Genomic DNA, 17,814 nt, shown 5'->3' with positions numbered 1-17,814 from the left:
TTCCGCGACTTCCTAATTGAGCCTAGTGTCATCACATGACACCCTTCAAGGCATGTTGCAGGCTGTCACATTTGACACTATGAGCCACTATATAAGAAACTCGCCACTTACCTAACACGCTCACTATTAGACTCACGACTCACTCACTATAAACCACTCAATTATATAAAACACATTCTTTAACACCTTTATAGAACTTGGCTCGCCAGCTATTAATACAACTTCGTTACCTCAATACGCCTAACCCGCTCTTCTAACTATTAAGAGACGTGACATCTTTCCTTCGCTTAGATTCTACCCTACAATTCTACTAACATAAACCTAGAACGGACTAGTTTATCCCTTGGGAAATCCAACCGTCACAAACTGAGTGTTGCCGAGCCGCATAAGTGGGCGCCCAATATAGGTAAAAGAGCAGCCGAAGCATTCATGTGCAACGGTGATACTCCCGTTCCCTCCGACAGCGAACCCATTCATGCTTCCTTTGCGCCCAAGTCGGCAGTGACACCGGTACCGTCCTTGATGTAGACTTCATGCTTCTGCTTGGATGTTTTGACAGGGTTGGCGCTCTGGAAAATCTCGTCGATTTCTTCGAGAGACCGGCCCTTTGTCTCGACGAGGGCAAAGTACATCATGGCCCACTCTGCAAAGTGCAGGATCAGAAAAATGGTGTATGTCTTCCAGCCAATCTTCTGAAGGGCGATTGGTGTGGCGTAAGTGTTGATGAAGCCCGAAACACCACTGAAGAAACTGGAGGCGGCTATACCCTTGGCTCGAATGTTATTGGGTAGCACTTCGCTTGGGTACAAAGCCTGCAGAGGTGTCCAGCAGAAAGACCAGAAGATACCATACAGGAAAATCATCGCAATGAAGGCATAACCGGTTGATGTGCTAACATGGCCGTGTGAAGTAGCTGCGATAACGTTGATGGGAATATAAACGAGACCGGTCAAGAATGTGCCTGGAAATGTCAGCCATGATCGCATTTGAGGTGGATCTCAAGTTTCTCAACTTACCCCAAAGAAACAGACGTCTGCGCCCAAACTTCTCAACGCTGAATGAGCCTGCCATGCCGCTAAAGAATCCGAAAATAACATTGACGCCGTTGAGCAGAAGCTGCTGAGAAGAGCTGGTGATGCCGACGTTCTCCAGAATAACAGGCATGTAGTAGGTGATGACCGAGCCACCGATGAACTGCGAGAAAATTGCGACCATAAAGAGCAGGTACATGCGATGCAAGTTCTCCTTGCTATTCACGAGCATGCGATAATCCCACCATTTCTGGCTGGCTTCGATTTCTGCCTGGTATTCGAGGGATACACGCATTTCCTCGAGCTCCAGTTTAACGACGGCTGATTCGGGATTGCCGTTCCCGTGGTATTCGATGAGCACAGCTCGGGCCTGCTCTTCTTTACCATGACCCATGAGCCATCTGGGACTTTCTGGGATAAACCACACTCCGCATAGGATGATAGCCGCGGGGACGACCTGAAGCATGATGGGGATCCTCCAGGACCAATTCGATGTCATTCGACCCGTTCCGTAGGCAGTCCATGTCGAGGCTGGCAAGATGTCAGTGAGATTTTAGCAATTCTTGCAATCAACACTTACCAAGGGATCCTATATACCAGCCGAATACATTGTAGAGACCAGTCAGTGTTCCACGCCAAGAAGGGTAGGACATCTCAACTAGATAGATGGGAGCTGCAGTTACTGAGATGGTGCAGCCAAGACCGAGGAATAATCTCCCCGCCATGAATGTTCCAACATTCTGGGCCGCTGCCTGGATGACGGCACCAATGATGACAAAGATTGACCCAGCGACCATGCCGTATCGACGACCGAATGCATCCGAAGCGGGAGCGGCAACGAGGCAGCCAAGGATGTTTCCGACGCTGTAAAGCGCAAAGACAGCGCCAATAGAAGCACCTTCCATTTCAGTGCCAAAGAATTTATGGAAAGGATCCATGGCATTCACGGAAGACATAATGGTTCCATCAAAGCCGTTACCACAGTTATCTATTAACGGTCAATATGTGCTGTGTAGAGTATGTCGGGGTGGTTAGCTTACTTAGTGTGACAAACGCAATGATTCCATAGAGCTTCCAGGCCGACCATGCTCGTGGAGAGAGGTTATCCTTGGCGATGGCATCAGTATAGGCAACATTTTGGACTTTTACTGTCTTCGATGTCGCCAGATCAGCAGCTGTTGCGTCAGGAACTCTGTCCACGGTCTCGACTCTGTCGTCTTCCTTCTCCATTGTGATGTCGTTGTGATATCGTTGTGATGTCGAAGCCGCTGGGTTGAAATCAGTGGGAATGGCCGATCTCTATTCAAAACGGCATCATGCTGGGGACCACATCACCTTAAATATGCGAGGCCTTCAAATGTCATCCGCCAGCATTACTTTAGCTGTGCCTCTTGCGATTTGGAGTCGTCTCATTCGGGATGGCCATGCCGACTAACTGTGGAGGTATCGGCTGGTCCCCGGATTTCCCCTCTTCTCCAGATTTTAGCGTCCGAGCTAGTAGCAAATACAGAGCCGAGAAGCCGGTCTTCAACCTTGATAAAACGGCTTAGTGCAAAATTTGGCGCCACGCTAGGGGTTGGTTGTTCCGTTGCCTCTTTTGGCACGGAAGAGTACGAGCGAGCGTGATTCCGTGTCCAAAAGGAGCAACAAGATCCGAAATCCGCCCACAATTCGGGCAAGGAATCACATCACCCGACCATTCAAGAGACCTGCGTAGTCTCCGCAACAGCTATCGATATTCGGAGGCCGATGCGGCATATTCGGAAAGTCATACCTTTTCCCGAATCTGCCGGCCTCGATGCTTTATTAAAGATTATCGGGCCACCCAACCCTAGAATGAAGCGAACCTCGTAGATATCTAGCATCAGGTGAGACGGCAACGAAGGTATTTTGGATGTGAACACATGACCACGCTGCCAAATATCCTCATACCATGTCTACATCTCAGCTTTCGCCAGTGAGTGCCCGAATGGACCTATCGCACTCGGAACTCGCCGCCGAAGTGGCATCTCTTCCACCGCCACCGCAACTGCTCCTCTTCGGAGACTCTATCACGCAAGGCGCCTCCTCACTACAGAGTGAGCTGACGAGACGGTATATCCGCCGGGTCGATGTGCTGAACCGCGGCTTTGGCGGGTACAACACCAATTCGGCTTTGACTCTACTACCGTCGTTCTTCCCAGCAGTGGCCCCCTCGAGAACTGTTCCTCGTATCGCTGCCATGACGGTGCATTTTGGTGCCAACGACTCCTGCACCGCCGGCGAGCCTCAACACTGCGACCTCGACACGTTCAAAGCGAATATCAGACGGGTTCTAAAGTGGGAAGGTGTTCGGCTCCACAGGACCAAAGTCCTTCTAGTGACACCCTCTCCCGTCGAAGAGTATCGGCTGCCACATGACGGGAAGGGCAGGGCAGATCGAGTAGCGATGTATGCGCAAGCGATGCGGGAAATTGGCAAGGAAGAAAGTGTACCTGTCGTTGACTTGTGGACTGCAATGATGCGCACCACTGGTTTGAAAGATGGTGGTGTCGATGCCATACTGCCTGGATCTTCAAGCACATCCCCCAGCATGGAGCTAGGGCGACTTTTTTACGATGGTCTCCACTTGACCCAGGATGGCTATGACATCTACACGCGGGAGCTTCTACGCGTTTTGGAGACGGAAGTTCCAGAATGTCAAATACACGGAACCGACGAGTGGTATCCTGAATGGATCAGGTTTCATCCGCCTACAGCAACGAGGGTAGAGCCAAGCGACCACTGACTTGTTTATGAAATGCTGGGAAATAGAATATCTTATAATTTATTTATAACTTAGTATATTATTACCCTATCTCATAAGTGCCCATAAGCCTATGCCGCGTACGTCGTCCTATACTACCCCTAATATCACAAGGGTATATGCGGGGTATAAAAAGTTAGTTTAATAAAGTAATTCCTATTAAAATATTATATAAATTATTTTAAAGTTAATAATAATTTCTTAATTAATTTTAAAAGAGAGTTAAGTATTTAATACTTAACGTACATAATAAGCGAGCGTCGCAGACAAGTGAGCGTTATACTTAGATTTTAACCTATAAAGTATATTTTAAAAAATTCTTAAAAAATTAATTTAGTCTTAAAATAGCTATAATTTAAACGTTTAGTTAATAATATAATTAGTTATTATTTAAAATTTTCTTATATTTTTTAAAATATTCTTAATAAGCTAGTTTTTAAAAAACCTATTTATACTATATAATTAGTAATTTATATATAAAGGAATTTTATTAAAATTCTATAAAAAATATAATATAGTTTCCTTACTAATTAAATAATAATAAATATTTTTTTTAAATTTTTATATATTTTATAGCACGTTTTAGAAAAATAGAAATTAGCTATAATAGGCTAAGCCCGTGGGGGTCTTGGCTTGCACTCTCGACCAAGACCTATATAAGCTTAACAGCTAAAAGGGGCTCTTTTTACTTTTCCTTTTTTACTTTTTTTTCCTTTCTTTCTTAGCTTTAAGATACTTATTAGAGTTATTTAATTAGTTATTAATATACTTAGCTAGATTATTATATTATCTTAAAGCTCTATCATTTAATAAAAAGACTAATTAATTAGGTTAATTAATTTAGTCCCTACTTAGCTTTCTATGTAATTAAGCCCGGAAGAGTAAAAGGCTCTTGCCTATATAGCGGTTAAGCTATGTATATACCTCTATGAAGACCTTGTGCTAATTATAAGTAGTAAAAGGCTCTTGCCTATATAGCGGTCGAGCTAAGTATATCCCTGCGAAGACCTTATATAAATTATAAGTAATAAAAGTTCCCCCCCCTAAGACCTTGCTACTAGAGTAATTAATAAAAGATCCCCTTAAAGGGATAAGTATTTAATTAATTAACCTTACTTAATAAGATAAATTAATATAAATAATTAATATAAGTAGCTTTTATAATAAAAGCTCTTAACTAAGATAAGGGCTCTCCTAGCTAAGCCTCTTAAATAATAATATAAATAATAATATAAATATTAGAGGAACTATAAGCCTTATGCGCTAAATAAGAAACTAACCGCGAGGAAATAAGGAATTAAATTTATATTATTTAATTAGTAATTATAATACTAGCTTTAATGCCATAACTATTAGAGCCCCTAAATATAGCTAGACCTAAACCTTAATAAAGCTCCTCGCTAGAATAACTATTAATAAAGAGGAAATTAATCCTCTTAGACCCCTTATAATTTAATAAAACTTAATAAAAGTTTTAAGCCTAGTAACTTAAAATATAAAGCAAATTATATATTAATAACCCTACCCTTAGTAAATTATTAGATTAATTTACTTATATTTACTTTAAATTAGCTAAAATATTATAAGTAATATTAATAGCTTTTTTTAAAAAAGGAGGCTTAAATTAGTAATTTAAGCTAAGTGAATTTATAATATACTTAGCTAGCTATTATAGAGACTTAAATATTAAGTAGTAAGCTCTTAGCTAGCTAGAGATAATAAAATAAGGAGATAAAAAGAGCTTTATATCTTTCCTTCCTAAGTTTAAGAGAGAGCTTATAAATAATAAAGGAGCTAGCTAGGTAGACTTAGTATAGATTAATGCCCTTAAGTATATAATTAACTAAGAGCTCTATTCCTACCTTATAGGCTAGCTTAGTTTATTAAAGATATATCCCTCCTTTATTAATATATTATAGAGCCTTAGGGCTAACTTAAAAGAGCTCTATTTTTATAACTAGAAGCTAGGTAACTAGTAGGAGTAGCGACGAGGCCTAAGCCCTAACTAGGAATAACCTAAATAGAGGTCACTGCTATTAAAAGAGGTATCTAATTATATAGATTAAGAACCCATGAAGGTTAAGAGATATAAATTAAAGCTCCTAGATAGGTAGAAATACTACTAATGCAGTAAGGTTAGTTATATTATTACTTATTATACTTAATATTAAAGAAGCTAGTAAGACTTAGAAGAGGCAAGGAAGCCTAAGTATAAAACTAGGGCTATAGGGAGTAAGCTAAGGAAAAAAAGGGACTAAGACCTAAGCGATAAAGATAAAGCTAGTAGCCTAAGCGAGGTAGCCTTAGCGGAGGAATTAAAAAACAAGTAGCTCTTAACTAAAATTACTATTAGGAGTATTAATAGGCTTAAGCTAAGTAGGAAGAGCTAAAGGATTAAATAGATAATTAACCTTTTTATATTAATATAAGGATTAATTAAAAATATTACTTAATAGCCCTTATTAATAATAAATAATATATATAATAAGCGAGTAAAACAAATAAGTAAGTAAAATACTTTCCTTAACCTTTAAAATAAAAATCGCTATAAAAATATAATAAACTATCTAATTAATTAAAACTTATCGCTATACTCTTCCCTAGATGTCTTAATCACTACCTGATAAGTCCTTGCATTATGGCCGGGCTTGCCGCAGACACCATAATGCTAAACCCCCGGTCGCGCCGACCTCTCTTAACCACCACTCCGCGACGATTCAGCCACTACCTACGCATCAACATCCATTTGATCAATTGCCTGCCTTCCTTTGTCTAGAGTCATCTTACCTCTTTTCTATAGGCGGGTCCTTTTTGCCCTCCGCCGCCGGCTTAGTATCTCATTCGCCTGTCAAAGGTCTTAGACCTCAGACCTTAATAAGGCATTCTCATGCATTATTGCCTTTGTTCCTTTTGAAAGAGACTTTAGGGCTTCTAGAATTGACTCAGGGGAGCTGCTTTGATGCCTTCTGATTTGTCTTTCAAGGTATTCAGACTGAGACCTGGCCTCAAGGACGGTCTTTGGGGTCTTTAAGACCCAAGGGTTAGAGGGGCTAGCCTCCTCCTCAACCGGCGTTAGAGTCTATAGCTACATATTAAGCTTTAAGACCATACTTTCCGGGTCAAGAGAAATAAGCCCGGCTCCTTTAAAACCTCCCTTAATATTTCTTTTTATCATAGTGGCTTAATATATGGCATAAATGGCTAGAAAGAACTTAGTCTTTAAAACGTGGGTTATAGAGTATCTGATTAGATGCTCTATTTCTTGACCGTAAGCCTTTTTAAGTAGCCCAAAGCACCTAATATTAAGAGGCTAAAGTAGATGAGATAAATAAGGCGGTATATAAAGCGTGATAATATTATTCTCCTCGCAATATATCTCAAAGTCGGCCGAGTGGTGGCTTTTATGCCTATCGAGGATCAGAAGACGATAGGGACTAGTTAATCAGTTGGTTATATGCCGATTGAAGTGCTTTAGCCACTTGAGACCTATCTCGTTATCGGTCCAGCCATTTTCAGACGTCGCAATAGCCTAATCGCCCGGGAGGTTACTTTCTTGGTACTAATTAGCGAGGTAATATTGGCCCGTAACCACGATGAACGGCTGGATAGCCCGGCCTTCCGCATTAATCGCCTGAATGACTATAACCCATTCCCGGTCTCCAGGCTGCACTAATTTCGGTCTTCTACGCCTTTCTGAGCCTATGACGACTATTCCGCTCTGAATCAGGCCTATTATAAAGCCAGTCTTATTAAAGTTATAGATATTACCTAGGGTAATACTATATTTCGTAATTATATTCTCTATGAGCCTAAATTAATCGCGAATAATAGCTAGATCTTTGCATTTGGCTCTCTAATAGTTATATTTATAAAAAAAACGCGTCTTAAGCTCTTAGTATTACTTAATGAAGTTAGAAGCTTAGCGCTTGCTAATAGGTGGCGCGTCGCGGTTAATGAGCAATTAATTAGCTATTTCTTTAATACCATATAGTCGCGGGGGAAATCCTCGCGAATCTAAGTCGAGAATGAACTAAATAATAATTTATTCCTCTAGATTAAATAGTTTCTATGACTTTGGTATAGTATTGCGTGGAGAAAGAATGCTTTATTACCGGCGCTATAGTATTATAAGACTAACTTTATAGATCTTTGCGGCATATTAGAGAGATAATTTTAGGTTATTTTAAAGGGCTTAAAGAGTAAGAAGGATATTAGCTTCTTTATTTAACTATAATATACTAGGTAGTTAGGAATTAATTAATTAAATAGAGATAATATTAGTTAAGGGATTTTTATTCCACTTGCTTATTTATTCTACTTGCTTATTATATATATTATTTATATTATAAAATAATTATTAATACCCTTACTTATAAGCTATGCCTATTATATATTTTTATTATCTTATAAATACTTAAGTAAGTAAATATATCCTTACTAGGTATTATTAAGTATATAATATATATAAATATAAATATTAATAATTATTATAAAAAATAAGTCTTTTTTATATTATAATAAGCTAAGAAGATAAAGTTATTTTTAAATAAACTTAAATAAATAAAGAAGATATTATTATTTAGCTTATAAGAAAATAATTATAATATATATAATAAGTATATAATACATCTAAGTATATAACGCACTTTTCTTAAACCTTACTATTATAAACTAAGATAAAAATATAAAAAATTAATTAATTAATTAAAACTACTTATTATACTCTTCCCTAGATATCTTAATTACTACCTAATAGGTCCTTGCATTATAACCAGGCTTACCGCAGATACCATAATGCTAAACCCCTAGTCGCGCTGACCTTCCTTAACCACCACTTCTCGATAATTCCGCTACTACCTACGCATTAATATCTATCTAATTAATTACTTGCCTTCCCTCCTCTACTATTATTACCCCTCTTTTCTATAGTCTAGTCCTTTTTGCCCTTTGGCGCCGGCTTAGTATCTTATTTGCCTCTTAAAGGTCTTTATTCTTAGACCTTAATAAGGCATTCTTATGCATTATTGCCTTAGTCCCCTTAGTAAGCGACTTAAGAGCTCTTAAAATTAACTCTAGGGAGCTACTTTAATGCCTTTTAATTTATCTATCGAGGTATTTAGACTGAGATTAGGCCTTAAGGATAGTCTTTAGAGTCTTTGACGCCTAAGGGGTCATAGGGCTAGCTACCTCCTCGGCAGGCATTGGAGTCTATAGCTATATATTAAGCTTCGAGACTATACTTTCCGGGTTAAGAGGAATAAGCCCGGCTCCTCTAAAAGCCACCTTAATATTTCTTTCTATTATAGTAGCCTAATATGCGGCGTAAAAGGCTAGAAAGAACTTAGTCTTTAAAATATAGGTTATAGAGTATCTAATTAAATGCTCTATTTCTCGACTATAAGCCTGCTTAAGTAGGTTAAAGTACTTAATATTAAGAGGCTAAAGTAGATAAGACGAATAAGGTGGCATATAAAGCGTAATAATCTTATTTTCCTCGTAATATCTCTTAAAGTCAATAAAGTAATAACTTTTATAGCTATCTAGGATTAAAAGATAATAGGAACTAATTGATTAATTGCTTATATACCGGTTAAAGTGTTTTAGCCACTCGAGACTAATCTCATTATTAGTCTAGCCATTTTAGGTCATTGCAATAGCCTAATTACCCGGGAGGTTACTTTCTTAGTACTAGTTGGCGAGGTAATATTAGCCCGCACCGATAATAAACGGCGGGATCGCCTAGCCTTCTGCATTAATCACTTAGATTACTATAATCCATTCCCGGTTTCTAGGCTATACTGATTTTGGCTTTCCACGCCTATCTATGCCTATAATAACTATTCTGCTTATAATTAGACCTATTATAAAGCTAGTCTCATTAAAGTTATAAATATTAGCGAGGTTAATACTATATTTCGCGATTATGCTCTCTACGAGCCTAAACTAATCGCGAATAATAGTTAGATCTTCGTATTTAGCTCTCTGGTAGTCATATTTATAAAAAAAACGCATCTTAACCTCTTCGTGTCGCCTAACGAAGTTATAAGCCTAGCGCTTGCCGATAGGTGACGCGTCGCGGTCGGCGAGCAATTAATTAGCCATTTCTTCAATAGCACGCAGTTAAGGGGGGAATCCTCGCGAATCTAGGTCGAGAATGAACTAAACTATGATCTATTCCTCTAGATCAGATAATCGGCGTGATTTTAGAATCCAATTGCATCGCAATTAGATTCCCTGTCTGCGACGACGCAGCCTTAGCTCGGAGACCTTATAGATCTTTGCAGCGCATCGGACGCTTAGTTTTAGGTTATTTTAAAGGGCTTAAAGGGCAAGAAAGGTTTTAGCCTTAGTATCTAGGTCTAATATATTTAGTAGTAGAAAAATCAATTAATTAATTAAAAAGTTAGGTATAGGAGGGAAAAGTATATTGCATACTTAGATGCGTTGCATGCTTATTATATATGTTATATAAGCTTATATAATTACTAAATAAGTAAATAAAACCCTAAGAGCTTTTAATAACCTAATTTACTAGGCCTAATTAGCATAGTTTTTATAGGTCTAATTTAATATATTAAGAAATAAAAGGGAAAATATAATAGCCTAAAAGTATTTTTTATAAGCCTCTTAAATATTAAAAAAGCCCTTATATTAAAGAAGAAATTAAATCTAAGAGAAAAGCTCCTTAAGTATTATTATAAGTTCTTAAGAGTATTTAATTAAAAGCTTATTAATTAATTACTATTATATTAACCTAGTACTAACTATAAGATCTTATTAAAATAAGGGCCTAATAAAAGGGGAAAAAAGCCCCCTTAGGGCCCCCTATATAAAATATCTCGCGAGGAATTAATTATTCTTAGAAGAACCCTAATAGAGTTACTTAATAAGGGATTTATATATATTAGTAGCTCCCCTACCTTAGCCCCTATCCTCTTTATATAGAAGCTAGGGGGTAGCTTATAGTTTTATATAGATTACTAAGGTCTTAATATAATTACTAAGAAGGACTAATACTTATTACTACTTATTAAAGAGACTTTAAGGTTCTTATTTAAGGCAAAGTAGTTAACTAAGCTAGATATAATTACTGCCTTTTATAAGGTATAGGTATAAGAGAGAGATAAGTAGAAAATAGTATTTTATACCTAGTATAGCCTTTATAAATAGCTAGTTATACTATTTAGCCTTATAGGCGCCCTAGTAACTTTTTAATAATATATTAATTATATATTATAGGACTACTTAGATAAGTTTTACTTAGCTTATATTAATAATATTTTTATTTACTTAGATAGGTCCCTAGCTAATTATAAGAAGAAGGTAAAGCTAATCCTCTAGAGGTTATAAGAAGTAGGCCTATAAATTAATATTAATAAATGCGAATTTAAGACTATAAGTATTAAATACCTTAGATTTATTATTAAAGCTAGGTAAAAAATTTAAGTTAACTTAGAGAAGGTAAAGGTAATTTAATTATAAGAGCGGCCCTATTTAATTAAGGAAGTTAAAAGGTTTTTAGGCTTTATAAACTATTATTAATAGTTTATCCTAAGGTTTTCCTTTATTATATTACCTCTTATAGCCCTAATAAAAAAAGAGGCTATATTTATTTAATTAAATAATTACTAAATAGCCTTTAAGGAGCTTAAAGCACTCCTTATTAATATACCTATACTAGCCTAATAAAACCCTAACTAAGAAATAATCCTTAAGATTAATTCTTTTAGATATATTACTAAGGGTATTTTTTTATAAATAAAAAAAAATAAAACCCTCTAGCTAATAGCTTTCTTCTTAAAAAAAAACCTACTTATTAAATATAATTATTTAATTTATAATAAAAAGTTATTTATAATTATTTATTATTTAAAATACTAAGATATAAAATTAAAGAATATAGCCTCTTTCTTAATCCTTATAAATTACCTTAACTTTTAATACTTTATAAAAAAGTAATAACTTAGTAAAAAATAGGTCTACTAGGTAAAGATATTATCGCGGTTTAACTTTATAATCTAATTCTAACCTAGCAAAGAGGCTATTATCCTAGATATCCTCTCACGACGAGAGTAAAATATACTAGAGGATTATAAGGATAACCGGATTAGAGGCTAGTACTTATAGCTCTTATAGCTAAGCGAAAGGAAAGATAAGAAGTATCTAATTATAAGGGGAAAAGTAGGCTATATTTTAAAGGGTAATATAGATTAACCTAGAGATTAAGAAGTAAACTGAGATAAATAAATTAAGAATTCTTTTACTAATAATTAATTATAATAACTATAGGACTAAGGATTATAGTAATATAACTAATACTAATTAATCTATAAGGCTATATAATAAGGCAAAAGGTAGCTACCTTTATAATAGGGACTTCTTATTATATTATTTAAATACTTAATTAATAAGAGAGAATAGCTTTATTAGTATAAGCAAATATAAGTCCCGAGCTATAAGCTACTCTATATAAGGATTATCTAAGATATATATAATTTAGTGCTTATTAATTACCTAGGACGAGATATATTAAAGTCCCTTATTAATAAATAGTTTTATTAGCTAAGACTTAACTTAGACATATAGTAATTTATATAAAATTATAATACTTATAGCTAGAGCACTATTTAAAGAGAGAAATACTATAGCCTCTTAAAGCTACTCCTAATCCTAGACTAGATCTAGTTAGAGATATTTATTAACTTTATTATAAACCTCTTACCTACTTAATTAAATAATTTTATAAACCTTATAGTTATTATAAACTATCTCTTAAAGAGTATTATCCTTAAACTTATAAAAGAGATTATAACTAGTGCTATTACTAAGACCTTATTATAGTGCTTTATCTAATACCATAGTATCCCTAGGGGAATTATAATAAATAGAGGGACCTAATTTATAAGCTAAATATAGAAGAGGCTATATAAGCTGCTTTGTATCTAATAGAGGCTATTAATAGCCTAGCACCCTGAGACTAATAGAGCTATAGAGAGGGCTAATTAGGAGGTTAAGAGATATATTTATATCTTTGCTACCTATGCATAGGATAACTAGGACGAACTCCTACCTGCAGTAGCAGTGGCTATTAATAACCATCTAGTAATATCTATAGGACTAAGTCTATTCTTCCTTATATATGGCTATAACCTAGAACCTATTGAGATTAATAAATAGCTCTGACCAGATAGGAAGTTACTAGTAGCTCGGGCCGAGTTTATTATCTAAAGACTAAAAGAAGCTACTAAATAGGCATAGGCCGCGATAGCCTTAGCGTAAGAGTAATAAGAGGAGAACGCAAATACCTAATAGTAACTATCTAATAGTTTAAACTAGGAGATAAAGTATAGCTATGACTTTATTATATATATTTAGATTAACCCTCTAGGAAGTTTAATTAGCTCTTAGCTAAGTATATTATCCTTAAGACTATTAAATTATATACTTATCGCCTTAATACCCCCCTAGGGATCTATAATATATTTTATATTTCCCTCTTATAGCTAGCTATAAATAACTTATTGCCTTCCTAGCAGTTTAATAACTATTAGTTACTTATTATATTAATAGATAATAGTAAGGAATATAAAGTTAAAGAGATCTTATAAGTTAAGAAGGTATATAAGTAATAAAAAGCCCTAGTAAAATAAATAAGCTATATAAAGCTAATATAAGAATCACTTAATTAAATAGTTAATATAGCAGCTTTAGCATGCTATGAGGCTTAGTATAGCAGGATGGGATCTAAACCTCCCCCTGGAAGAGGAGAGGAGGGGGGTATTATAATAGGCTAAGCCCGTGGGGGTCTTGGCTTGCACTCTCGACTAAGACCTATATAAGCTTAATAGCTAAAAGGGGCTCTTTTTACTTCTCCTTTTTTACTTTCTTTTCCTTTCTTCCTTAGCTTTAGGATACTTATTAGAGTCGTTTAGCTAGTTATTAATATACTTAGCTAGACCGTTATATTAGCTATTTATTACTATACAGTATGGTATAACGCTTGCTTGACTGCGACGCTCGCTTATTATATATATTATAATAATAAGAGCTTTATTAAAAAGAATTATAATTATTAATTATATTTAAATAACCTTACTTAAATAATATATATATAGCAAGTAGATTAGATAAGTAAGTAGATTAAGTATACTATATATTAAAAATAAAGATTTCTAAGCTTAATTAAAATAGCTATAAAATAGTTACTAACTTAAAAAAAGCTAACATATATAATAAGCATGCATTGCATCTAAGTATGCATCGCACTTTTCTCTCTTATATTTAACTTTTTATTTAATTAATTAATTCTCTACCACTTAATATATTAGACCTAAATACTGAGGCTAGAACCCTTCTTGCCCTTTAGGCCCTTTAAAATAACCCAAAGCTAAGCATCTGACGCGCTGCAAAGGCCTATAAGATCTCTAAGCATCGCCTACGTCGCCGTTAGAATGGCATTTAATCGCGATGCGATTGGTGTCGGAAAGTAGGGCTCTGCCTTGATTGTCTGTATTGTGTTGCCCCTGTAGCTAATTGACTTAGGGGCTGCCATAAGAGGCAATTCTAAGTTCCGAGGCTTCGCCGAGGTTTCGTCGATGATATGCCAGATCTAATTAATCTCGTATATATAGTCTTATCTAATACGCCCCTTTAGCATAAAGGTAGAGGCTTTATGCTATAAATAATTCCTTTTACCTTCTTTTTTACTTATATTTCTTATTTATTAGTTTCGCTATATACTTAGTAATCCTTCTTAAAATAATTACCTTATTTTTGCCTTTTTATTTATAATAAATAAAGTATTTTTATTATTTATCTTAATTATTTAATAAATATAGCCCTATAATTAATATAAGTAACTTATTATTAGTGCTTTATTAAGTTATTAATACTTAATAGTAATAGCTAGTAATAGCTTTAAGTATAATATATTGCCCTTTATAACTAGCCTTCTAAAAATTCTTTATAGTAATTTTTCTTATTTTTATTTTCTTTTAATATCTTTATTTTTAGCTTTATTAGCCCTTCGCTAAATTTTTATTAATTTAATCACTTTATCTTCCTTTCTTATTTTAATTTCTTATACTTACTAGTATTTATTTATCCTTTATTATTATTTCACTAAGCCCTTATATTATATCTTATCTCACTATTTTCACAAAGGTCTTAAAGGTCTTCCTTTATGACCCCTAGAAGACCTAGACCAGCTATAACCCCGGGGAGGCCCCTTATTTTTACTGCATTTAATATATTTCCCGCTATCTCCTTCTCTAGTACGTTATTAATACCTCGCCGAGCCATTACGTTATATATACCGTGGATAAGAAGAAGTATAGCGCTATAAGTTTTTCTCTTTCTTGCCTTATATTTATCGCTAACTTTTATAGATCCCTCGCGAACTCCTCGGCGCTGCTTAGGCGTATTAGGAGGCTCTTAATAGTGTCTCTGACCGCCTGGCCGCTGCCGCTGCCCCCCCTGCCGATGGTTCGCCTGCTATTCCTTAGACTCACCAGCAGATTCACCGGGCTAATATAGCCATTGCAGAGGCGGGGGCCGCTTGGCGACGCCTCGCCGAAAAGACGCGGGATCCTACTTCTAGTAGAACAGAGGTCCTCGGTGCCTCTATTTAGCAGTAAGAGTTAGCTTCCCACTGTGAGCTACTTTCCTTATAGTATCTCCAATCCATAGGTTCTGCGATTATTCGCTAAGTCTTCTACTAACATTTTTTCTAGGCTAGTACTCAGTTCTCCCTAGCTAAGATGACTTCCTGCGTTGCCGCTGTTACCCCTCTGTACGCCCGCGATGATACGCTGGCCGTTTGCCTAAAGATCGCTATCCTGGCCCTGGCCAACTGCGAGGATATTAATCTCGAGACCGAGGGTTCGGCGATTACTCTCCCTAAGAAGTTTAATCAGCCTAAGCACGCTGCTCTAAAGGCTACCCTTAGCCGCTGTATTATTAACGTAGCGCCTCTCTGCCCTATAGACTTCATAGGCAACGCGCCTATTAGCCAAACTATTGGTAAGACTACGCCGAAGAAGCGCGCCGCTCTTGCTAGTGGTTAACTTAATAAGCGCCGCTAGCCTCTTATTCTCCTTATTACTAACTCTTAGTTAGCCTATTAATAAGTCTTTACTTATTTTTATTTAATATTTATAGATTTATATTATATATATATAGGTTTTATATCTTTAATTTTAAGAGTTTTAATATTTATATAAGTAATTCTTATATTAATAACTTACTTAAGTCTTAGTAAGTATTTATTTTTTATATTATTTTTTATAAATTTATTTATATATAATTATTTTTTTTTTATTTTATTTTAATTTTATTAAAATATTAATAAAGGCATAACTAACTTATAAAGTTTTAAAATAATTTTATACTTAGATTTTTATAAAGCTATTAATAAAGAGTTAAGCTAAGGGGTTATATATAATATTTACCTTTTTATATATAATTTCTTACCTAAGTTAATAATTATAAATATTAATATATCTTAGCTTAATTTATAATTATATAAGTTTTTATTTTACTAGGTATATTATTTACTTATTATTATATTAAATAATTACCTTTATAGGTATAATATAGCCTTATTAAGAGTTTAATAAAAATAAGTTAATTTATAAAATAAAAATTAATTTATTAATAAATAATACCTCCTTCGCGGCTTATAATAAGATTAATAGTTTAGCTTTTATTATTAATATTATAATTATATCTTACTTATTAGCCCTCTATAAGGTAATACTACTAAATAGCCTTATAGTAAAGGCCTATAAACTCTAATAGTCTAATAAATTATTAGCGAAGCTTATATTTAATGCTACTTATAGTATATTATCTTCCCCTCCTAAGGTTAACTTATATTATAAGGAGAGGCCTCTAGTTTCTAATAGATACTAGATTACTTTATTAGCTGCTTAATAGTGCTTTAGGCCTAGGTTTTAATTAAACCTTATTAGCTAGCTTAAGGCAAAGGTGATATTTAGCTGAGTTATTATTAAAGCATATATAATTATCCTAACCTTTTATTAATAAGCTTATATGCTTTTCTTACTCGCGAGCCCTTAGTATAATAATAGCTCCCCTTAGGCTATTAAAATTAGGGCTTAATATATTAGTAATCCTTTAGTAAGTAATTACTTTATTTTATTAATATATATTAATTAAGATAGCTATAGGTATTAATTTTCCCTATCTCTAATAACTTTAATACCTAGGAATTATTATAAGGGCTTTTTATCTTTTATATAATAAAGGCTTTATAGGCTCTTTATTAAATTATAGGCCTTTTTTTTTAAAAGACTTTAAAAAATATAAGATATAATTATTTATATAGAAGAAAAATATAATATCTTTATAGGTCTAGTAATAGTCTTTACTAGGTACTTAATGAAACCCTATTTTTAATAAGCTTTTTTTTAAAGTACTTTTATTATAATAAGAGAGATCTTTATAACCTATAAAGTGCTTTATATAGTTTAAGAATAATACTAGGCTTTTAATAACCTCTTAGTATCTTTATATAAATATCTTTATCTAAGGTAATATATATAAAGGTATTAATTATATTATATTATAATATCTTATAATTAAACCTATTTATTATTATTATTAATATTTTAAATAATATCCCTATAAGGGTTACTATATAGGTTTCTTAGCTATTTTTTATTTATTAATTACTATAAATTACTAAGTATATTTTAATCTTAATAAACTAGCTATATTTATTTAACTTATAGATATAAACCTAGTAATACCTAAGTATTTAATAACCTCTTACTAACTCTTTAGAAACTTTAAATTATAACTATAAGTATTTATAACTCTAAAGATATACCTTCTTAGCTTTAGTAATTATATCCCGGTATAAATAACTTCTAATATTAATATATAAGCTAGGGAGTTACTCTAAGAGCTTTTAATATATACTAACCCTAGGCCTTAATACCTCGCTAAGTATAGAGCTTATCTTATCCCTTTAGG

General features: G+C 34.2%; 2 protein-coding genes across 2 annotated transcripts; one reads left to right on the top strand and one right to left on the bottom strand.

The window, feature by feature from the left end:
- Positions 1-473: 473 nt before the first annotated feature.
- LRP88_15004 (general substrate transporter) lies at positions 474-2,261 on the bottom strand (the record flags this gene model as incomplete). The annotated part of the gene is made up of 4 exons (XM_083251335.1): positions 474-961; positions 1,017-1,562; positions 1,612-2,019; positions 2,072-2,261. 4 exons carry the CDS (start codon positions 2,259-2,261, stop codon positions 474-476), a joined length of 1,632 nt encoding a protein of 543 aa, XP_083092895.1.
- Positions 2,262-3,000: 739 nt separating this feature from the next.
- Positions 3,001-3,798, top strand: LRP88_15003 (SGNH hydrolase-type esterase domain-containing protein; the record flags this gene model as incomplete). The annotated part of the gene is made up of 1 exon (XM_083251334.1): positions 3,001-3,798. One exon carries the CDS (start codon positions 3,001-3,003, stop codon positions 3,796-3,798), a length of 798 nt encoding a protein of 265 aa, XP_083092894.1.
- Positions 3,799-17,814: the final 14,016 nt, after the last annotated feature.

Source organism: Fusarium phalaenopsidis (assembly GCF_050370095.1).
Source record: "Fusarium phalaenopsidis strain FUZ10S chromosome Unknown contig_32458, whole genome shotgun sequence".
NCBI classification, from domain to species: domain Eukaryota; kingdom Fungi; phylum Ascomycota; class Sordariomycetes; order Hypocreales; family Nectriaceae; genus Fusarium; species Fusarium phalaenopsidis.
This window is presented reverse-complemented; position numbering and strand designations above follow the sequence as displayed.